General features: G+C 39.0%; 1 protein-coding gene across 2 annotated transcripts in view; it reads left to right on the top strand.

Annotated features, from left to right (window-relative positions):
* The window catches only part of astn2 (astrotactin 2), a 506,843-nt gene that overhangs the window by 439,553 nt on the left and 43,012 nt on the right, over positions 1 to 24,278 (top strand). For both annotated transcript variants that reach the window (XM_079606411.1, XM_079606410.1), the window contains 2 exons: positions 7,290 to 7,423; positions 9,887 to 10,035. In XM_079606411.1, the coding sequence (XP_079462537.1) occupies positions 7,290 to 7,423; positions 9,887 to 10,035 (283 nt within the window). The remainder of the gene's footprint in view (positions 1 to 7,289; positions 7,424 to 9,886; positions 10,036 to 24,278) is intronic.

The raw sequence follows: 24,278 nt of genomic DNA, 5'->3' as shown, positions 1-24,278 counted from the left end.
TGTTAGGAATGTTGTGTGGTTCCTACCAGTCGTTTGTTGTCCTTAAAAAGCAATTTCTTTAAAAGCAAATATCTCCCTTTGATTTAAACTTTGAGCGTTGTAACTTTGCAGATGTTGTTTATTCTCAAACAGCAACATTACACACTAACTAAAGTTAGAAAAGTGAAATAATATCCAACCACCCCTTTAATATGCCTAATAAGACTTGATTAGTGTGTTCAGGTGTGTTTAACTGGGGTAGGGATGAACAGGATTGGACAGCGCTGGTGTAAAGTGTGTTTTTTCTGTCGGGTCAACCAGAGTCCTGCACTCATGACCACACGTTTCTGGTCTTAGTTATGCATGTTTTATTCATCTTGCATACAGTAGTAGTGGCCAAAAGTGATGTCCGGCCTCTTAACCCCTTATCCAAATGTTATTAAAAATGTGTTAAATAATTTGTAGGCATATTACGTATAGTTGCACTTGCAATCAATGACATGATGCCATTTTTGGCCAGACTGTCATACAAAGAAATTATGAAAACATGCAAAAAAAAAGAGAGAACCAAAAATGTGTTTTTCATATCAAATTAAAACCTGTAGCGGTAGTTTGTGTTTGTTTTTTTAGATAAAAAACTTGCAATTCTGATTTTTTCCCCCGCAATTGCGACTTTATTTCACTCAATTCTGAGATAAAAAGTACATTACGAGAAAAAATTTAGCAATACATTTTTTTTTTTTTTATTCTGTGGTGGAAACTAGCTTCCATAGAGAAATACCTTAACCAAGTGATTTGATCTTACCTCATATTTATAATATTTTCCTTATATTTAGATGGCTTAATTGAACTCTAATTAAAAATGAATATCTGGAATGCAAGACATGTTTTAATTATCTGAAACATCCTGCATCTAATATTACAAAGCAACTTGAAGCTGAAATGTTTATTAGTGTAGCACGTTTCTTACACACCGGTAGTTTCAGTTTCACTTTAAATTCATTAGTTTAGGCTTCGCTTTTATAATAAATGTTGCTTATCATTTATGTTTGTTGTACACTCTGAATACTGTTCAATTTCAATTTTGTTGCAGACTAAGAGGAAATAAAATACATGTTTATAGTATGTATAATACTTGTTAACATTTTTTTTTATTTTCCGGTATTTTACGTTATTTATGAATTTAATAAAATGTGACATAAACCGATGCAACTTTCTTTCTTTTTTCTCTCAGCAATGCAGTTGTGTCCCTGTGTGACTTACAGTTATGTGCGACTCGTTTATCTGGAAAATTTGATAATTAATGTAGGCATAAAAAGATAATTCTCCCTATGTATTTTACAAAATGCATGTTGAACGATCTTTACAGTTTCACTCGAATATCACAATGAAGACCGTCACTACTGACGTCATGCATTGTGAACTTAAGTCTTCAGTGCAGAAACAATTTTTTGCAGATTAATTTGTATAAATCACTTTGAAGTTGAATTGGATGCCATACAGTGTAACACTGACCGATGTAAACGAGGTTGAGATTAACCATCAGTCTGCATCAAGCCATCCGTCACACAACAGCAAAACAGCAAGAGTGTGTTCTTCCCAAACTGTCTGACATCACACTAACTCCCAAACATCTTTTATTTGCCCTCCAAAATTTAGCTTACACTGTTTTTTTTTCAGCTCTGCAAACCTTTAAAAAAAAAAGCAATTCCCCGAAATCGAAGGACTCGACAGGCGAAGTGTGTGTTGAAGATAGTCTTCACTGTAATTGAGCATCCGGCTGCTTATTGGAGTAAAACTGCTCAGCTTTAGGGAATTGCCGTCTGCACATTCAAAGCTGTGCGACCAATCCGATCACGGTGCAATCTTCGTTCACCGGAGAAGAAAACGACGGATAGTCGGTATTAAACCCTATAGGCAAGATGCTGACTACAATCAATTTTCCAGGGAATGCTATACCCATGGATTTTGCTGGCCATTTAGGTTGATAGAGAAAGCAAATCGAATCAGCTTATAGGCACCCTTGAGGCGGTTTGCTGCTTCCCAACGACGTGCACTTTTATTTGCATTCTTCGTGTCCCCTTCTGAACCCCGGATTCAATCGAAGCCACAGCTTCTTTCCTGGAAGATGGTTATAGGCGTTCCTAGAAACAGGGACATTTCCTTCCCTGCATTAGGCCGAATGATCGGAATGACCTGTTTGCTGAGGTTTTGGGTCATCGGATGAATCAATTCCTCGGGCCAGCTGGCTAATGTTTGCACGTATCAGACGCTGATTGGGGACAGTAATAGGGTGAGCTCAGATGAGCTACAGCAGATAATGCCATTTAGACGTCATGATTGTCTTGTCGTTGAGAATGAGAGAGCTGAGAAGTTTTGTGCAACTCAGGGGTCATCGACAGTTTCAGAAAAGAAAGCTTGAAATGGGTTTTGTTTACGCTGTTCTCAGCACTTTTGTCTGATCTGTAAACTCTTTGGAAACCTTGAGCTTTATATGACTGATCCAGGGCCGGTTCTGATGTACGTCAAGCTAAATCGAAGAACCAACTGTTGGACGTCATTTGGTTGGTCACTAAATGTGACCCTGGACCACAAAACCAGTCTCGAGTCGCACGGGTATATCTGTGGCAATAAATACATTGTATTGGTCAAAATGATCGATTTTTCTTTTATGCCAAAAATCATTAGGATATTACACTCTAAAAAATGCTGGGTTGTTGTAACCCAATTTTGGGTCAAATATGGACAAACCCAAACGTTGGATTAAAAATGCATTATACAAATTTTACCCAATGGCCAGAGTGTAAGTAAAGATCATGTTCCATGAAGATTTTTTTGTAAATGTCCTACCGTAAATATATAAAACATGTATTTTTGTGAGTGAATGCAGCACAATCGTGAACATAAATGCACAACTTTAAAGGAGATTTTCTCAATGTTTAGATTTTTTTGCATATAATAGTTTTATCTCGATCAAATATTGCCCTATCCTAACAAAAAATAACATAACCTATCCTTTACAAAAATGACCCATGTGACTGGTTTTGTGGTCCAGGGTCACAAATCAGGCCAAAACGAAGTTCGTTAGGCGTTCGAAACAGTTCCGGCTACGAGTGGTAAACGTCTCCGTACTACCATTGGTCCATTGGTGATAATGTACTAGGTGGGCGTGGCTCTGAGGCTCCGCCTTCTTTGAGGTGTAAATCTTCTCCGGTTCATTTCTTGTGTTCAGTCCGTCGAGGTCAGACGCGAGATAAAACATGAACACACCGGAGAGATGCTTTATAGTAGAAACTGACATTTTAATTCTAATTGAAAAAATGACACTGACACTGTTTAGTCATGTTTAACACTGTAAAGCGTCTCGCTTTAAAGCGATTGTATTAATAAATGTGATGAGAATTGACTGGAGAACCAGTTTGCAGAGCTCATGCAAACAAATCTACATCACTGTGATCAGATGCTTCCTAACCGCTGTTTTCTCACCGCGGACATTTCTGTTGTGTGTTCATTTTGTTATTGAGGGGGAAAAAACGCAGCACATTTTTACATATTCATCTAAATGTAAATCTCAGCGGTGTGGTTCACTAACAGTGTCCACGGGTATTCTGGACTTTATTTTTAACTTTGCCGTGAGGTCTTTAGGGTTCCCCATCACACACCCTCTCGGTCTGACCTCCATAAGATCCCCACACACACACACACACACACACACACACACGTGCCTAATTACCCTGCCTGTTTACTCAGTTGAAACTGGCTTAGGTTACTCTGCATACATAAACAGAGCCGTAATCGTTTTGTCTATTTTTCACATGTGCAGTTGAGCAGTCAAGCGTGCTTTTTCTAGGAAACCGCTGGTGGTAAATGTGTGTGCACGTCTGCGGCTCTCCGCTTGTCCACGAGCGGGGCTGCGCTCATCAGCATTGATATTTCATGTTGCACTTTTCTGATCATCTGTTTCCCATTTGCAGGAACTTTTTTAACCCTTTTCGCAATTTGCCGAATGCCACTCTAATGGGCATATTTGTTAAACCTTTTAGCGGCACTTTCATAGTGTTGGCTGGGAATGCATGATTTGACATGAAGGGCAGATCCTTCACGTAAACCATCATGATGTGCCCTTCCTGCGCCTCCACATGCATGTTTAACTAGTATAGGCTGGGGGTTTGTCAAACTGTTGTTTTCATGGGAACGTTTTCTCGTTTGATCGCTGGTTTCTCTCAAGGATCCTTCCCTCCTCAAGGGTTATTACTATATAGTACTGTATATTGTCTCGGGCGTAATTACAAGAAAATGTGTGTATAGAGGATCCATGTACAGTGGCAAAAAGTGATGTCTGGCCTCAGAAAATTTACATATTTACCCTTTATTCAAATATAATTAAAAATGTGTAAAAGATTTGTTCGTGTTAGTTCACATCAATAAAAGTAAACAAACGCAAAATAATTGTATTAAAAAAAAATAATAATTAGTAAATGTTGAAAATTACTTGTAGTAATTAAAAACTAATATGACCCTGTATCACAAAACCAGTCTGGAGTCGCACGGGTATATCTGTGGCAATAGCCAACAATACATTGTATGGGTCAAAAATATAGATTTTTCTTTTATACCAAAAATCATTAGGATATTAAGTGAAGATCATGTTCCGTGAAGATATTTAGTAAATCTCCTACCGTAAATATATAAAACATGTATTTTTGTGAGTGAATGCAGCACAATCGTTAACATAAATGCACAACTTTAAAGGAGATTTTCTCAATGTTTCGATTTTTTTGCTCCCTGAGATTCCAGATTTTCAATATTTGTCATATCATAACAAACCATACATCAATAAATATATTATTTATTCAGCTTTTAGATGATCTATACATCTCAATTGCAGAAAATGGACCCGACTGGTTTTGTGGTCCAGGGTCACATATCGTTAACTAATGTAAACTAATGAAACCTTATTGGGTTACACTTTATTCTGATAGTCCACTTTAGACATGACTATAAGTAAATACATGTCAACTTATTCCACTAACCCTAACCTTAACCAAACAGTCTACTAATATAATACTCGAATGAGAGTTAGTTTACATGTAGTTGCAAATTATTATTGACTTATAGTAAGTAGATTGTTTAAAGTGGACTATCAAAATAAAGTGTAAAGTTTTACCATTATTTTAACTGGTTTGAGTGTTTGTTTTTTTGGTCCATAAAATTCCAAATCAAAAGAGTAAACAGTAGATTATCCCAGAATAGTGTGTCACGTGGTCAGAGAGTTTCCAGTAAAAACATCTGTGTCGTGATTTATTCGGTTTCCGTGATTTTGCTCACACTCCTGCACTTCTCCATTCACTCTCTGCTGGACTTCCACGGCTCGGTGTCTCTGCCAGCCGTCTTTCATGAACGTCATTATAGCGCGATGGATTGCAGTGTTTCCCCTCCGTCTCTCTGCCGCTGTAATAACGTCTCATTCATCAAGGCCGTTTAAAGAGAGTTGCCTGTGCGTAAGGGATGATGTCTGGCCGTCAGAAACCCGCTGATGCTCTCAGACAGATGTGTGTCTTCCTCATCACCGTCTACTGGAGCTAGACATGTCAAAAATACCTGTACGGTGACGATGTCTTCGGTTTTGAGGGATACATAACCGTATATTTCATTAAGTTATATAATGTTAATATACCAAGCCTACTTAATATGCTGTTTACCTTAACATATACTGATATACCCTAATAATATTACATTGTTTAAATAAATAATTTTGTATATTTGTATATTTGTATATTTGAAATGCATAACTGAGACAGTTTCCTCTGATGACAGATCTCTGTAAACTGTAATGTGGACTCATGCATTTTCTGTAAAGCTGCTTTGAAACAATATTGTGAAAAGCACTTTACAAATAAATGTGAATTGAATATATTAATACATGTGCTTTCAGAGTCCATGAAACGAAGCCAATATTTGTATATAGACGGTGCAAAATTAATGCACTAAATTAATGTAATAAACATTAAATAACAGAAAACGTAACACCAAAATCTTAATGCACATAATAAGAAAAAAATAATATACATGTATATTATGTGTCGCACAGGGGCTTCTGGCAATTTTTTACCTTTTTCTACTGTGATTACCATTCTACTACCAATAAGTAACTACATGTTAACTTCTTAACCTTAATCCTAACATAACTACTAATATAATACTCTAATAAGAGTTAGTTTACATGGAGTTAAATGAATGAGAGTTAGTTGACTTATCTGTTACTTATAGTTAGTAGAGTGTCTAGTGGACTATCGAAATAAAGTGTAACCCCTTGTTGTAAAGTATTTCCATTTTTTTAACTGGTTTGAGTGTTTTGTTTAATCCATAAAACTCCAAATTCTACTCGATTCTAGTTATTTTGCATGTTGTTAAAAAAAAAAAATATATATATATATATATATAGGTTCCTTCTCTGCCCCTTGCTTGTTTTGTTGTTGTTTTTTGTCCATAAAATTCTCAATTCTACACTGTAAAAAATATGTTCATTATTTGTAAGCACAACTTTTTTTCCTTTGTCAAATCAACTTAGTTCAGATAACATAATATTTTGAGTTTCTATTGATTAAACCAATCTCCTTCATTGCAATAACTCAACTGTTTAATTTCAATGAACTAAAAATTTTAAGGTAACCAGGTAACTTACTTTTTTTAAGTTAAACCAACAATATGTTTTTACAGTGTACTTGCAATTACTAACCTAAGACAAATATAGAAAGTATAAAAAAAAGAAAAGAGAAGTTTTTATAACTTATATAAAAAGATAAATTTGTGGTAACATTTCAACACAATTAAATGATGTTTCAATAATGACCGATATTTGACTCGAGTCCAGAGCAAATTTTTGGAAACCAGGTTTTTAAATTTTAATACATTTTCATGCTGTAAAAAACCCCCCTCATTATATATATACAGGTTATTAGGTTATTTATATAGCATATATATATATATATATATATATATATATATATATATATAGGTTCCTTCTCTGCCCCTTGTCTTATTATTGCCCCTGAGATGGAGTCTCTTGACATTCACACGTGGGCTGACCTTTTTTGGTGCAGTTTCCAATTAAATCTTGACAGGTTCTTGTCTGCACAAAGCGCCCCGAGATGCCCTCCGCCGGCCGAACTTCACAGAGATACACCACTTCTCAAGTGGAGGTGGCAGAGTGTGTTGTTGGCGACCGGTCTGACTCATCGACTGCGCCGGAAGGACGTTTGCTCCCCGAGATAATTGCATTTCTCTCACCTGTGCCATTTATTTTGCAGGCCTTCAAAAGTGCCACGATGAGCTCATACTGGTGTGCGGGGAAGGGTGATGTCATCGAGAACTGGTGCCGCTGTGACCTGACTGCGCTTGGCAAAGACGGGCTGCCCAACTGCAGTCCCCTGCGCCGGCCGGTGTAAGTAACCCTGCGCATGTCCAAAGACAATCATTTCATGACAGACCGAGTCAAATATATATATAATGAATATATACTCTACTGGTCAAATGTTGTTGTTTTGGTGACACTTTTAGTTTAGTTTAGTTTAGTTTAGTTTAGTTTAGTTTAGTTTAGTTTAGTTTAGTTTAGTTTAGTTTAGTTTAGTTTAGTTCAGCTAGTTTAGTTAGACAGATTAGTTATATGCACTAAAAAAATTCAATAATTCTAAAGCTAATGTTAATTTTAACATTTACTATACATTATTAAATCACTCTAAAAAAATGCTGGGTTGTTTCAACCCAATTTTGGGTCAAATATGGACAAACCCAGCCGTTGGGTTAAATTGTTAACTTATATGTTTGACCCAACGTTTGGGTTTGTCCATATTTGACCCAAAATTGGGTTGAAACAACCCAAAAAAATTTTGTGTAGTTTTAATGCACAATGAACAGTTTATATATATTTTTTAACTAACGTTAACAAACATGGAAAAAAAATGCATATCATTGTTAGTTAATTCATGCATTTTAATAATGTTTGGAATCTTATTGTAAAGTGTTTTTACAATCGATTTATGTGAATATTTTAAAATAGATTTACAAAATATTTTTGAAAAAAGTCTCAACAAGGCTGAATTTATTTGAATGAAAAATACAGTAAAACCTAAAATGTGAAATAGCATTAAAATAACTGTTTTCAATGTGGATATGTCTTAAAATTTAATTTATCCCCTTGATCAAATTCATCATAACTCCAGTCTTCCAGTGTCACATGATCTTTCATAAATCATGATTTGATGCTCAAGAAACATTTATGATTATTATCAATGTTGGAAACAGATTTTTTTGTGGAAACCATGATACAGTTTTTTCAAGATTCTTTGATGAGAAGAACAGCACTTATTTCAAATAGGAATATTTTGTAACATTAAATGTATTTTCTGTCTCATTTGATCAATTTAATGCATCTTTCCTTAATACAAAAAATTATTAATCTCTTTAAAAAAAAAAGGTAGTATACAAAAGAATGCAACTAAATGCATTTTGTGATCCAGAAAATTTACATTCATGAATTAAATAAACATTTTATATATTTTTTTACTAACCGGCCCGCAAGATCCGAACATCTCCATCCGAACATGTCAGCACAGATGTAGTTGTCTGAAACGAGGGCAGAAAGGTTGTGCAAGGTCACAATTCATCCTTAGTGAATTCCCCGAGGTGTCTTAAGTGTCCTGCCTTCCTGTTAAATCAGCCTTTCTTCAGAGGCACGTCTATGATGCCTTAAAATGCGGATACTTAAACCAGATTCACACTGTGTGATGATTTGGAGACAAAATTTTGTGATTCCTAAAAATGTCTCTGATTTTAAGCCAATATCTAAAGTCTTTGATCGCTAGTTAGACATGTTCGATTAACGACCATTGCGATCAAATTTGACCCGTGTCTGAAGATTTGACGCAGCGTTTTGAACACGTCTTGACTGCCGTACAGTCTGACATTAATTACAACTGAGACCTTAAATCATCATGACATCATGCAGGGATCATGTCCGTACAGTCTGACAAGCCACTGTCGTAAAGGAGTCGGACTATTGTTAATCGTACAGTGTGAACCCGGCTTTAGGCAGCTCGATGGATCTTGGAACTGAGCCAGTTCATCAAATCATACGGTAACCCTTTAAAGGGTTAGTTCACCAAAAATGAAAACTTTGTCAGTAATGACTCTCCCTCATGTTGTTCCCCGTCAGACTTTCCTTCATCTTCGGGACACAAATGAAGATATTAGTGATTAAATCTGAGCGCTGTCTCACTCCTCCATAGGCTTCTATTGTAATTGAAACTTGCCGGCCCAGAAAGTTAGTAAAGACAATGTTTAAAATATTCCAAATGACTACAGCGGCTCAACCTTAAGTTTATCAAGCGACGAGAATACTTTTTATGTGCAAAAAAAACAAAAATAACGACTTTATTCAACTATTCTGTGTGTTCCTCTGAGTGAGTTCACGCAGTGTAACAGCGCAGTCAGAACGGAGGCTCACTATTGGCCAGCATCACACGCATCACACACACATGACCAGCGTCGGCCAATATTGAGCCTCCGTTCTGACTGCGCTGTTACACAGAAAAAAAAAAATGTATAGATTTAATAAAAAATATCAGAGTATTAGTAGACTGTCTGTTTAATATATGCTAACATTTTATTGTGATGCTCCTCCAACAGATAATCTACTGTCTATAAGTAACTTTGCAAGTACATGTCAACTAACCCTAACCCAAACCCTACCAGTCTCCTAATAGTCTACTAATACTCTAATGAGAGTTATTAGACATGTATGTGCAACTGTACTTATAGTCAACAGAATGTGTTAAAGGGATTATCTTAATAAAGTGAAACCAATCCTATAGCATGCACATAATGTTGTGTCTCTTCACTTCCTCAGACTGAGACTGGCTCCACACCTGGAACCCTCCAGTACGATGGTGGCGCTGGAATGGATCGATGTGGAGCCTCTGATTGGCTACAAGGTTTCAGATTACATCATACAACACAAGCGAGTAGAGGACCCGTCAGAGGCGGAGATATACACAGGTAAACTCGCAGGTTTATGAACAATATCACCTGATTCATAAAATCCGCACAATTTTTATTCCGCGAATACACATAAAATACAAGCGGAACTACACTTCCAGGCAAAATTTTATTTCAATATTTTTTTTTTATGTTTTTGAAAGAAGACTTTTCTGTTCAGTAAGGCCTGTATATTTGGTCAAAAATACAGTAAAAACTGTAATATTGTGACATATTTTTACGTTTTTGTTGGTGATATATTATAAAGTATAATTTATTCATTATTTATGTCACATGATCCTTCAGAAATCATTCAAATATGATGATTTGATGCTCATGAAACATTTATGATTGTTATCAATGTTGAAAACAGTTGTGCTGCTTTCATAGTTTTTGTGGAACAAATACATTATACGTATCTTTTTCAGGATTCTTTGATGAATAGAAAGTATTAGAAACATTTTGTAACATTATAAATGCCTTTATACAGACACTTCTGATCAATTTAATACATCCTTGCAGGATAAAAGTATACATTTTTCAGAAAAATATTCAACTTTTGACCGGTAGTGTAGATCAGTGTAGTGATGTGAATAATACATTTGTTTGTCTCCTCAACCTGACAACCTTTCCCCCTTTATTTCTACTTTTGGCCTAATGGACTATGTCCAATCTTACGAGATGCTTCCAATAATTTAGATGTGAATGAACCGTTCCTATGTCTGTGATCAATTTAGAAATCTAATTTCCCGGTGCTGGGAAATTGCAGTTCAGTCAGGGTTTTTACAATGATGTTGTTGTCCTCGTGTAGCCTGCGGTCGAGTCTGAAAACATAACCGATTGTCTTGTTGATCTGGTCAAATCTTGTTAAGCTTCCATGGCACTACGATGACCGGGTTACCAACCGCCTGTGACCTGTACTCATCTGTCCGAGTCAGAGCTCAGCTGACAGGAATCTAATAGAAGAGGAGACACGAAATGTTCAGGTTTGAAATGAACAGGTTTAGTCATTCAATCAGTCCAGCAGAAGGAAGAGTGCTGATGAGAGAAAGCAGGAGATGAAGGAGAGACTGGCAGATTGTGTGACGTCTTTCACTCTGATCGACAGACATTACTATACGGATATATCTATCCAGGACACTGACCTGCACTCGCACAAACCCAAGCGTGGTCAAGCGTCTCTAGCATCACTATCAAGACCCCTTCCCCTATAGATGTTGCTCAATCGATGAACTATAGGAGTTCAACTGCGTCATCAAGACATTTAAATGCGTTTGTAAAAGTAGAACTGATTTTATATATAGCCGACAGGTGAAAATCGAAAAATGTGAATATCGTTCAAAAGTTAATTTATTTCAGTAATTCAACTTAAAAGGTGAAACTAATATATTATATAGACTCATTACACTGTAAAAAAAAAAAAAAAAAATCATTATTTGTAATCACAACTTTTTTTCCTTTGTCAAATCAACTTAGATAATTAATGTAGTTCAGATAACATACTATTTGAGTTTCTATTGATTAAACCAATCTCCTTTATTGCATTAACTCAATTGTTTAATTTCAATGAACTCAAATTTTTAAGGCAACCAGGTAACTTACTTTTTTAAGTTAAACCAACAATATTTTTTTTACAGTGGACGTGCAAAGTGAGATATTTCAAGCCTTTATTTATTATAATTGTGATGATTATGGCTTACAACTTATGAAAACCTCTTCACAATATTCTAATTTTGAATTTGGGGTTTTCATAAGCTGTAAGCCACAATCATCAAAATTATCACAAATAAAGGCTTGAAATATCTCACTTTGCATGTAATGAGTCGATATAATATATTAATTTCACGTTTTAAGTTGAATTACTGAAATAAATGAACTTTTGCACCATATTCTAATTTTTTGAGTTTCACTAATTGTATATATAGCCTATTCATAGCTTTATTATTATCCTGTATATAACCAGGAGAATCACATTGAGATATTGCTATCTCTTCTGCAAGTCAAGACGGCAGCACATAAAGTTTCACACAAAAAGAATCACAATGACAATAGCACAATTTACACATTCAAAATTAAATATATCAAATAAAACAACAAGGGGAAAAGTTTATTTTAAAACATTGTGCAAGAGACATTTAAAAGTGCTCAAGGTCAGACGTGCATCTAGAATAAGTACATTTTGCACTTCAAGCCCAAGGAGCATAAAATGAAAAATGCACATTTGCCAGATTCTGACAATACCATTAAAACTTTTGTCCAAATATGAGAACCACAACAGTGATAACTATTTGTATAATACATTAGAAGATTTGAAACATAGGAAGGTCATTTATCTAAAAGAGCCTTTGCAATAAATAAGTACATGTAAAGTAACTTTAAGTGTGTGTAGTTTTCTCCTTTGATGTAAAGATAACCAACCTAAATATTCATATAAAATGCAATGATACGTCTGTGACTCTGCGCCAGAAACAAAGCGTAAAGCTGCAAGATAGACTGTCATTTTCTAAGTAGAGATGCAGATGCATGTATATATATATATATATATATATATAAGATATGTGAGCAGCTAAATCGTGCAAAGTATACTCAACATATAAAGTAGATACAAGTACTGTCACAGTCATTTATTACAAAAACTGAACAAAAAAAGGTATAAACGTATAGCAAACGATTCCTCTTCACCATGGGCACAGGAGAGATGTCAATCAATAATTGGAAAAACAACATAACTTGCATTAATTGTTGCAACAAAATCGGTTACTGTACTTGTAATGCGTTATACCCAGACATTGACACTTGTACATGCTTCAGTTTCTGATGCCTCGGGAGTGAGAATGGCTTCAAAGTGATGCCCTGTACAATCAATAAAAAATAAAGAGAAGAACAAAAACAAAACAAAAAAGGCATCTCAAGAAAATGAAGAAAAATGTGTCTTCAGCCTGATTTAAATATGTATTTGTCCCTTTTCATAATGCAGTATATGCACAGGACGATACTGTAATATAGACAGAGGCAAGCATGGCATTATCCCGTAATAAAGTTTATGCAAATTACACATCATCAACAGAGTTTCGCTTTAACATTTTTCTTCCACACGCCCCAGACCACTAGTGGATCTGGAGAAGCACTTTCACACCAAACTTTGACAGCACCACTCCAGAAAGCTCAGGAGAAAAGCCTCTGAGAAAACCTGGTGATGACAACGTGGTGATTTTCTGTCCTGAGATTATCAGACGGGAGCGTATCGAAGGTGAAAGACACGCGAACAACGGCTCCTTTTGCTTCTGAGATGCAAGCGTGTATCACAGTCTGTAATATTAGAGACAAAAATACACTCTTTGTTTCACAACAAAGGGATCATCTGTTGAGGAATGAAATAAGAGGATTTGTAGAATAACGGAAGATATTTAGAAATTGTCACATGTCTGTCCTGTCTGGTGATGCACATGGGTGTTTTGTTATTTTGGGGCCATGTGCTCTTGTCATTGTCTGGTCCCTCCCCCTTGTTATCTGATTATTGGTTTAGTTGTCCCACCTGTCCTGCTCGTTAACCTCCTTGTTTGCCTCCCTATTTAGTCTTCCTGTGTTTGCTGTCCTGTGCTGGTTCGTTGTACATGTTACGTGTTTTCGTGTATACCCTCCCGTTTGTTTCCGTGCCTTGGAATTTATACCCTCTTGTCTGTCATCCAAATAAATTCACTCTGCGTTTGAATCTACGCCTCTCGTCTCCCTACCGTGACAGAACGAACCAGCCACATGTGGATTCAGCGGAGCGAACTTTGTCCGGCAGAGAGGGAGAATGGGATCTCCCTATTCAAATATTTTGCTATGTGCGCCCAAAGGAATTTGGAGAATAATTCATCGTCACTGGATCCGTCCAGCGTTGGGACGTCATCGGTGGTTTTGGCCAGCCTCGAGTCTTCAGGCGTCCGTCGGGGAGGACGGAGGAGGAGGAGGAGATCTGCGCCGGCCCAGTCAGAGACCGTGCACGTCCCGTCTGCCCAGTCAGAGACCGTTCATGTCCCGTCTGCCCAGTCAGAGGTCATTTGCGTCCCGTCTGCCCAGTCAGAGGTCGTTTGCGTCCCGTCTGCCCAGTCAGAGGCCATGCACGTTCCGTCTGCCCAGTCAGAGACCGTTCACGTCCCATCTGCCCAGTCAGAGACTGTTCGCGTCACGTCTGCCCAGTCAGAGACTGTTCAGGTCACGTCTGCCCAGCCAGAGAGGGTTCAACCCACGTCTGCCCAGTCGGAGACAGATCGGGAGATGCCCATTCTCATGGCCGGGGGGGCACTGATCGGTTATTTAGAGCGTTTAGCTCGGATCCTGGAGACGCCCTTCAGTCCTTCAGTGTCTGCTGTTCCTGAGTCGGAGCCAGTGTCTGCTGTTCCTGAGTCGGAGCCAGTGTCTGCTGTTCCTGAGTCGGAGCCAGTGTCTGCTGTTCCTGAGTCGGAGCCAGTGTCTGCTGTTCCTGAGTCGGAGCCAGTGTCTGCTGTTCCTGAGTCGGAGCCAGTGTCTGCTGTTCCTGAGTCGGAGCCAGTGTCTGCTGTTCCTGAGTCGGAGCCAGTGTCTGCTGTTCCTGAGTCGGAGCCAGTGTCTGCTGTTCCTGAGTCGGAGCCAGTGTCTGCTGTTCCTGAGTCGGAGCCAGTGTCTGCTGTTCCTGAGTCGGAGCCAGTGTCTGCTGTTCCTGAGTCGGAGCCAGTGTCTGCTGTTCCTGAGTCGGAGCCAGTGTCTGCTGTTCCTGAGTCGGAGCCAGTGTCTGCTGTTCCTGAGTCGGAGCCAGTGTCTGCTGTTCCTGAGTCGGAGCCAGTGTCTGCTGTTCCTGAGTCGGAGCCAGTGTCTGCTGTTCCGATTTCGGTGGTCCGGAGACGGAGGAGGAGAAGGAGAGGAACCTCTTCATCGGGTCGTCTGGTGGGTTCTAACCCAGAGACCAGCCCGGAGGTAACTGCCATCCCTGCCGCGCCGCCCGAGCTGCTCGCCCTGCCGGCCCCGCCCGAGCTGCTCGCCCTGCCGGCCCCGCCCGGGCTGCTCGCCCTGCCGGGACCGTCCCAGTTGCTCGCCCTGGTTCCTGAGCCAGTGTCTGAGCCGCTGTCTGTTGCAGTTCCTGAGCCGGTGGTGCCTGTTGCAGTTCCTGAGCCGGTGGTGCCTGTTGCAGTTCCTGAGCCGGTGGTGCCTGTTGCAGTTCCTGAGCCGGTGGTGCCTGTTGCAGTTCCTGAGCCGGTGGTGCCTGTTGCAGTTCCTGAGCCGGTGGTGCCTGTTGCAGTTCCTGAGCCGGTGGTGCCTGTTGCTGTTCCTGAGCCGGTGGTGTCTGTTGCTGTTCCTGAGCCGGTGGTGTCTGTTCCAGTTCCTGAGCCGGTGGTGTCTGTTCCAGTTCCTGAGCCGGTGGTGTCTGTTGCAGTTCCTGAGCCGGTGGTGTCTGTTGCAGTTCCTGAGCCGGTGGTGTCTGTTGCAGTTCCTGAGCCGGTGGTGTCTGTTGCTGTTCCTGAGCCGGTGTCTTTTGCTGTTCCTGAGCCGGTCGCTGTTGTTGTTCCTGAGCCGGTGGTGTCTGTTACTGTTGCAGTTCCTGAGCCGGTGGTGTCTGTGACTGTTCCTGAGCAAGGGTCTATTCCTGTTCCGCTTGGGTCTTCACCGCCATGGCTGCCCGAGTGGTCGTCTTCACCCTGTTCGTCTCCGCCCTGGCCGCCAGATGGACTGTCATCTCCGCCCTGGCCGCCAGATGGACTGTCGTCTTCGCCCTGGCCGCCCGAGGGGTCTTCACCGCCCTGGCCGCCCGAGGGGTCTTCACCGCCCTGGCCGCCCGAGGGGTCTTCACCGCCCTGGCCGCCCGAGGGGTCTTCACCGCCCTGGCCGCCCGATGAACTGTCCGCTTCGCCCTGGCCGCTTGATGAACTGTCCGCTTCGCCTGTCCCTTCCGTCCCGCCCTGGTCTGTCCCTCCCGTCCCGCCCTGGTCTTATGGAGCGTCTGGTAGCCGCTCCGTAGGGAGGGGGTAATGTCACATGTCTGTCCTGTCTGGTGATGCACATGGGTGTTTTGTTATTTTGGGGCCATGTGCTCTTGTCATTGTCTGGTCCCTCCCCCTTGTTATCTGATTATTGGTTTAGTTGTCCCACCTGTCCTGCTCGTTAACCTCCTTGTTTGCCTCCCTATTTAGTCTTCCTGTGTTTGCTGTCCTGTGCTGGTTCGTTGTACATGTTACGTGTTTTCGTGTATACCCTCCCGTTTGTTTCCGTGCCTTGGAATTTATACCCTCTTGTCTGTCATCCAAATAAATTCACTCTGCGTTTGAATCTACGCCTCTCGTCTCCCTACCGTGACAGAAATATGGAATTCAAGGAAATTTTGCAGTTTAATGCAGGATGCTTGGGAAAAGAAATTGGGATCAGTGTTGACAGAATAATGTGAAAGCTAAACTAATATTAAAGTCAACTTTCTTATGTGTGGAGTTGTTGTGCATTGCTTTCCAATGAGAAAAAAAAATGCAATAACTTGCTTGGAAACTCAAAAGGAAACCCTCTTATTTTTCATCCTCTCATTGAATAATAAATTATGTCATAATGCAAATAATTAATGTTCCTAAATAAGGCTGCAATTTCTTTATGAAAAATATAATTATTGGTTAATGCACTTTGAAGTAAATGCTGCTAACTCGGCAAACACATGATGTCACCTCTTTTTATGCTGTCCTTGCACAGACGTCATGAGAAAGTTGCCAGCTTTGCAGGCTTTACCGGTGTTATGTCGACACACTAGTCTCTAAATAATACCCACGTTCATTTTAAGTTCATAAATGAAGGTTCAGGAGGATCTCCTCCTTTGTGGAAAGAAAGTCGAAAACGTTTACCAGATTGGGCATCTGAAAAGAGGGAATGCTTTTTGTCCGGCTTTATTGCTTCCTTATATATCCAAATATATAAAAAAATAAATACATAAGTTTAAATGTCCTCCTGCCTGTTGAGAGACCAAACCAAATTTTTTTTAAAATATATATATATAAATGATGCCAGAACTTCCTCAAGGTTTCCCAAAGAGTTAAATGGAAATTATCAGCGTACACATTTCACTCGAGTTTAATTATTTTGGCCAAGTTCCGATCAGGTCCGAACGCTAGACGCATGCTTTCTCCAAACTGATGCTAAGACTGTAATATTTACAGTATGTTTCGACCACGAGGACTATACAGTTCACTTAAAAAGTGAAGACAACAATAATATGTCAGCCAAACCCCCCCCCCCCCCCCCCCTTCTTTTTTTCGGCTCCATAGACGAACGCATGTCGTGATATAAAAAAGAAATCACAACCAACCACTGTGTTCACCTAAGGCGATTGACTCACTGCCCACGAATATGTTTTGCATTTACTAATTAAACTAAATAAAATGTTTAGCTTTGTGCTGACCAATGCTGGGAAGCCAGAATGTTCTTGTCTTGCCATCTATAAACAACTTTATTACATGCTGTTCGCCTCACAATTTTGTACACATAAAATCAGATTCTCGGCAACAATGTGTCACCATGCGTTACCATTAGTTTAAGATCCTGAGCCTGTCTGACACATATTCACACAGCAGGACGGGGAAGCTTTATGCGTTCGACACCGCAAGCCAATTATAAAGGCTTCAGACAAGACCAGACTCGCTTTTTGTACTTGTGCTGTCTCTACTTTAATACTTTTTCTTTGAATTGAAAAACAAAATGGAGGCTATCGAGGAGATAGAAGGAAGGACAGAGTATTACCTTGAAATTAAAGTCATATTGATCCGTGATTATTCCTCATTTTCTCTGGTAAGCGTGTCCTCATTTTCGGGCACCAACAAATAGTTTTTTATGGTTCTTTTCGTTTGGCTGTCGCAGGGAATCTGTCAGTTTATTGTGTTTATTTTTGTACTCAAAGCTTGCTGGTAACATAGTGTTTGGAGTTGCAAGTAATGCAAGTAAAACTAGCTGTCCCGAAAGTCCGAATGAATCCATCATGAGCTAAAACATTAGACAAGCCAAAATCAACTATTTAGTACACCATTAAGGGAAGGGAAAAACACCACGTATTCCCTGTGCACAAATGTGCAGTGCAATGGCAACAGATGGACATAATAATATAAATAATAACAATAATTGAATAAGGACACTCTCCAGGATGTATAAATGTGGTAAATGTCATCTCAAATACAAGAACACAGTCCTCAAAGAGAAAAGAAACATCGTACTTGAGAATTTTGTCCTGTAATAAATCACTTCTCAGGTCATATAATTAAAGAACTGGCGAAGCATGTATCGAATATCTTCACGTGGAAATGTTGAGCTTGAAAATGAAACTTTTCTCATGGTTTAAGCAATATTGACAAAATTCCACAATTGCCAATAACATTTCTATTGCTTAGAAATGTGAATAAAGTCTTAATGTGTTGAAACCCTGTCTTGTTGAATAGATCATCTGACAGTCCAAAGAAAGAAAGAAAAAAAAACAGATGAATGGGACTTTCCTCAGTGAACACTGCATGCGATTGGGAAATCGTCGACAAAATGTTAACTTTTCAACAGGCTTTAACTTTGTTAAACAAGATGTGTTTAAAGCCTCTAGATGGCATCCGTTTGCTGGAACACGGGAAAGGTTTTTTTTTGGTTGTTCTGGAGGAACCAAGTGAGATGTCTCTATTAGCTCTGACCTTGTCACATTTAATGATATCGTAAAGCCACGCCATATTCACTTTTTTTACCAAACGGATGTGACCTTGCTCTACAGCTGAGATCTGTCTCTCTCATCTGACTCCTTCATTTTCTGCTAGATTTGCTCTTTGAAATACGGCCAACAAGTTTCCAGAAGCGTTCATGCTGGGCGATAACCGAATGCAGCGGTTACTAACATATGACGTAATGCATTTGCTTTGCTTTTCTAAAGTTTCATTGATTAAAGATTCATTGACTTTGCATGTAATGAGTCTATATAATATATTAGGTTCACCTTTTAAGTTGAATTACTGGTTGCTTTGTTTTGCAGAAATGTTTGAGTTTATATTGAGATCTCTTGCAGACTTTGGTAATATCTAAGCACAGTTTGAGACATTGTTTAGATCTCTTATAAAACTATAAGGGAGACAGGCAAGTACAGGTGAAACTCGGAAAAAAATAATATCGTGCAAAAGTTCATTTATTTCAGTAATTCAACTTAAAAGGTGAAACTAATATATTATATAGACTCATTACATGCAAAGTGAGATATGTCAAGCCTCTATTTGTTATCATTTTGATGATTATGGCTTACAGCTTATGAAAACCTTTTCACAATATTATAATTTTGAATTTGGGGTTTTCATAAGCTGTAAGCCATAATCATCAAAATTATAACAAATAAACACTCTAAAAACTGCTGGGTTGTTTTAACCCAAATATGGGTCAAATATGGACAAACCCAACCGTTGGGTTAACATTTTTAATTAAAAAATGTAATCCAATGGCTGGGTTTTTCCATATTTTACCCAAATTTGGGTTGAAACAACCCATCAATTTTTAGAGTGAAGGCTTGAAATATCTCACTTTGCATGTAATGAGTCTATATAATATATTAGTTTCACCTTTTAAGTTGAATTACTGAAATAAATGAACTTTTGCAACCTGTATAGAGATTGCTTCATCAAAAGTCTCCATTTGCTCTTTTTTAACCTCACTGCTGTCAGCGGAGATATCATCTCATTCCTAAATCATTTGTGTTCATGATTTTTAGACAGTCGGTTACTGTAATGAAATCAGGTGAAGTGAAACTCACATTTTAAGGCAGGATACATTCTACTAACTATAAGTATCTTTGTAACTACATGTCAACTAACTGTCAGTAGAGTATTAGGAGGCTTAATATCTGCTAACACTTTATTTTGATGCTCCTCATCAGACATTATACTGACTATAAGTAACTTTGCAACTACAACATATTCTACTAACCCGAAGCCTAATCTAACAGTCTAAGACTCTAATGAGATTTAGTTGACATGTAGTTGCAAAGATACTTACAGAATGCCTACTTATAAAATGTCTTATTGACATCAAGTGTACCCCAGGAAACTACAATGTCTTACATTATTTTTTAGTGGCTGTTCTTGTGACTGTTATTTTGGTGATCGTTTCTGCCCAGCAGTTCCAGTGATTTCCAACAGCTGCTTTCGAAAGCATTGATTCATGAAGGACACTAAGCACATGCATTTGAATAATGTACACTGACATGACGTCACTCTTTTGCTTTTCTTTTAGAAAATTTCGCTGATCGACGGTTGCTCTTTCATAGCTCAGGAGACTTATTACAGATCTCAATTGACCGTTCGCAAAGACCCGCCCCCCCCTTAGTTACTGTCGCTATATCCGACAAGCTACGCCTCTCTCACACACACACACACCATGTTCTCACGCAGTGAAAAATACATTGCGGAGCAGAGAGGACACTGACAGACAGGACAGACCAGGTTACTTTTCGGTTACTTTTGATATTAAACATATTAAACAAAGTGTCACCTTTCAAATTTGGTCATTTTTTAAAAGAAATTTAAACAATAAATACCGTTTTGTGGCTCTTTAATGTGTCTGACAGATCGCTGAGCCTCAGTTAAAGCTGCTCGTGAACCGATCATCTCTTCCTTCTAGTTCATTTATAGCATCAAATAAACATGAATGGACATCAGAAGGAATGTTGTTTTAACCGTGGAAAGACGTCAGTACACTCCACTTCTCAAGCTCAAATCCTCCAACGTTAATCTACTAACTCTCCTGACTGCTTTGTCGGACAAAATGGCGGATGGCGAAGTATGATTGGTCAGATCACCTGTCAATCAAGCTCCCTGCGAAGGGTCAATTCCTTCATATTTTTTTTTCTTTCTTAATATTCCTTAGTAGAAATACACATAGACGCTCTTTTGAAATACAGTAAAAGTGAAGCACTATAATATGATCTATGTTTGGCATATCTTCGTGGAAGGGGTTCATATTTTAGATGTTGGGCTTTTGGTTGCTGACTTTGTTGTCTTGGCAAATCTGAGAATAGTGTAGACATTGTTGAGATCTTTTCTGAACTTCATTTTTCAGTGTCATTGTTACATTTGTTACATGCACTAACTATAGTAATAACTATAAATTATGCATAATTACATGCAAACCAACTTTTAAACAGACATACTGTTAAATATATTAAAAATACATTATAGTATATTTGTATTGTACCAAAAACATACTCAAATACATTTTTAATACATTTAATAGTAGGCTACATATATGTCACCTGGGAAACCAAACCCTAATACCCTAAAGAGTAAGTACATGCAGTTACTTAATATTACTCTGTAATTAAGTGTATAATTACAGTGTAACAACGACGCCCTAAAATCCGATGTAACCAAAGAAAACAAGTGAGATCGCTTCATCAAATGTTCTGTATTTAATCTCATTGCTGTGGACATCAGACATCAGGGAGATCTCGTTCGTGAATCATGTGTGTTAATGATTGTTGAGACAATTGATGAAATCAAATCAAATGAAGTGTCAAGAAACTATAATGTCTTGCGTTGTGTTTTCAGCGGCTGCTCTTTTGGTCATCATTGCTATATTTGCCAGTATTGTACAACAGCTGCTGAAAGCAGTGATATATGAAGGTCAGAGTGTGTGTATCTCTCACTGCTCTCGCCATGGACTCGCGAGGGCGGGAGAGAGGAACGAATGTGAGCGAGAGAGAGAGAGAGAGAGAGAGAGGGAACCAGTCGCCACACGCCAATGATGTCATCTCACATCTCGGCTGGAAGACGTTCAATCTTTGATTCTCATCTCCATTTCAGCCTCCCGTCCCAGCATGTTTCTTATCGGGAACCCGTCACTGTCCGACACCTCCCGTTCTCCCCGCCGAGGGTCGAGCCGATGCTCCGTCGAGGGCTATCCTTTTGTTTACGTAACAATCCCGGCATCGGCTTTGTCCCCGAGTGCCGATGCTCGTCGATAAGCCAGCTTGTCTGAAGCAAGATTCAATTAAAAGCAGATAAAAGGGTGTCCTTCAGGATGAGTGGAGATAACGACTTGGAGAGCCTCAGCTGACTTGCTTTGTTTGCTTAATTAAGGATGACCTCATCGCTAAAAATGGCTCCCGCTTCCCCTGGCGTCACGAGCGGGCCATCAGCAGATTGAGTACAGGCAGCAAGCCAAGTCTGGCTTCTTTATTCAGCACACACACACACACACACACACACACACACACACACTCGCAAAACACTCACGCTAATATAAAGTTCAGTCTGAATTCATTTGGACAAAGTAACAAAGCATTCGTTCAGATAGTTAACGTGTCATGCACATGAACAGAAATGCACATATGAACTGCATGCAAACCCATGTAGTTATACAGTCATAATTATTTCAGTGGCTAAAAAATGCTGGGTTGTTTCAACCCAAATTTGGGTCAAATATGGACAAACCCAGCCGTTGGGTCAATTAAAAATGTTAACCCAACGGTTGGGTTTGTCCATATTTGACCCAAGTTTGGGTTAAAACAACCCAGCATTTTTTAGAGTGTGGGATATTATAGTTAACTAAAAAAATGTATATATATACAAACTTTGTCACTTGAAATAAAATACATTTCAACTGAAATAAATTACAACTTTTTTCATCTTCATTTAGTTTAAGTTGATTTACTAAAGGACCTACCATGGGCGTAGGTTTAGGGGGGGACGCTAGGTACTAGTCCCAATCAATATTTTAAAATGACAAAATTGTCCCCACCCAATATTTGTGAGAGAATTACGAGGCGGCCGCCTCCGTCAAATTAGGTGCCGCCTTCTGCTCTCGAAAAAACTCGGATAGACAGTCACATGCTCAGATACACTTTTTCCACCGTGATGGTTCTGTTGGGCGCTTCTTGAGGCACACGCACGCGGTGCCGCGGTCTCTTGCTCTCTCTTCTTCTCTGCCGTGCACGCGCTACGCGGTTTGGAGCACAGTATCTGTCTCGCGGGCGCGCTCGCGATTCCGGGAGATTTTAACTAATTCGTGGGCATCAGTGAGCCGCTATCAATATGCGGGAGACTCCCGTGATGTCTGTGACTGTGTTTCTATACTGAAATAAATAATATCGGCATTATTATTCATTAGGCAATTTTTCAGCGCGTGGTGGGAGCGTTGGCGCTGAGCATACATTTAATAAAATTAGGGGGAAAATGGCCTTTATAAAGGTAAAAAATATATATATTCTGATAAGATTGTTTTCCAACAGTGACACAATGAAACATTGACAATTTAAGTTTGAAGGGAGTAAAGCCTCGGTGTAGGCTATTAAAGAAATGTAATTTTGCCAAAAGAAGAACTTTTATTTTAAATAAATGTTATTTTTAAATCACCCTACTACAGTGTGACATTTTACCATATTATCATGCTTAACACTGATAATTTGAATAATTGTAATGTGATGATCAGATATCTAAATCAGAGAATATCATAGGTTTGGGCGGGTGGATTATTTATTTTTAACAGCAGATTCTGATGACTCAAAGTGCACCAGATTAATGAATTTATCTTTAAATAGTATAAAATTTTCTTACGGTGGGCATGCCCCCGGACCCCTCTAGAGATACCGAGGTCCACCCACAAAAAGGTGGAAAACAGAGTAGGCTATATGTTGGCATATGAAAAATACAAGTTAAATAATCTTTTTAATAAAATACATCATCAGAATTTTACCAACTCCGCCTAGTTTTGAGCCAGGAAAAAAACCCTGTTGCAGCTATTTGCATCGATTCCTATGGCCAGGACGACAGTACAAGGAACGCCGTCATTTGATTGGCTGAAAAAAAAAGGGGGAGGTGTGGGGGTGGGATGTCCCCACCAAAGCTGAGACCAAACCTACGCCCTTGGGACCTACTGAAATAATAATTAATAAAATAAACTGTACAGCACACACAACAAAATGTTTACATTCTAAATAAAAATATAAGTAAAAACTTATCAAAACTTATCAAAATATTGATACAAATTATTATGTTATCTAAATGATACTAAAATAACACTGTGTTCAATAATGCATAAATGCAATATTTATTGACATTTCGTCCATAATTCAATCCAAGGCTGATGTCATCTTTCAGTCTGATGTCAAATGAAGTCCCTGTGATTGGTCGTTGAGTGCAAGAGAGCATTAGGACAGACCATGTGACGCCAATTATCTCATCTGGCATTTAAGTGTACAAGTGCAAGGTTTCCAAAGGGCAAAGACAGTCGGACCAATTTAATCCACAAAACGACATGTGACTTTT

Source organism: Phoxinus phoxinus (assembly GCF_949152265.1).
Source record: "Phoxinus phoxinus genome assembly, chromosome: 3".
In the NCBI taxonomy this organism is placed as follows: domain Eukaryota; kingdom Metazoa; phylum Chordata; class Actinopteri; order Cypriniformes; family Leuciscidae; genus Phoxinus; species Phoxinus phoxinus.
Note: the sequence above shows the minus strand (reverse complement) of the source record. Positions and strands in the feature narration are given on the sequence as shown.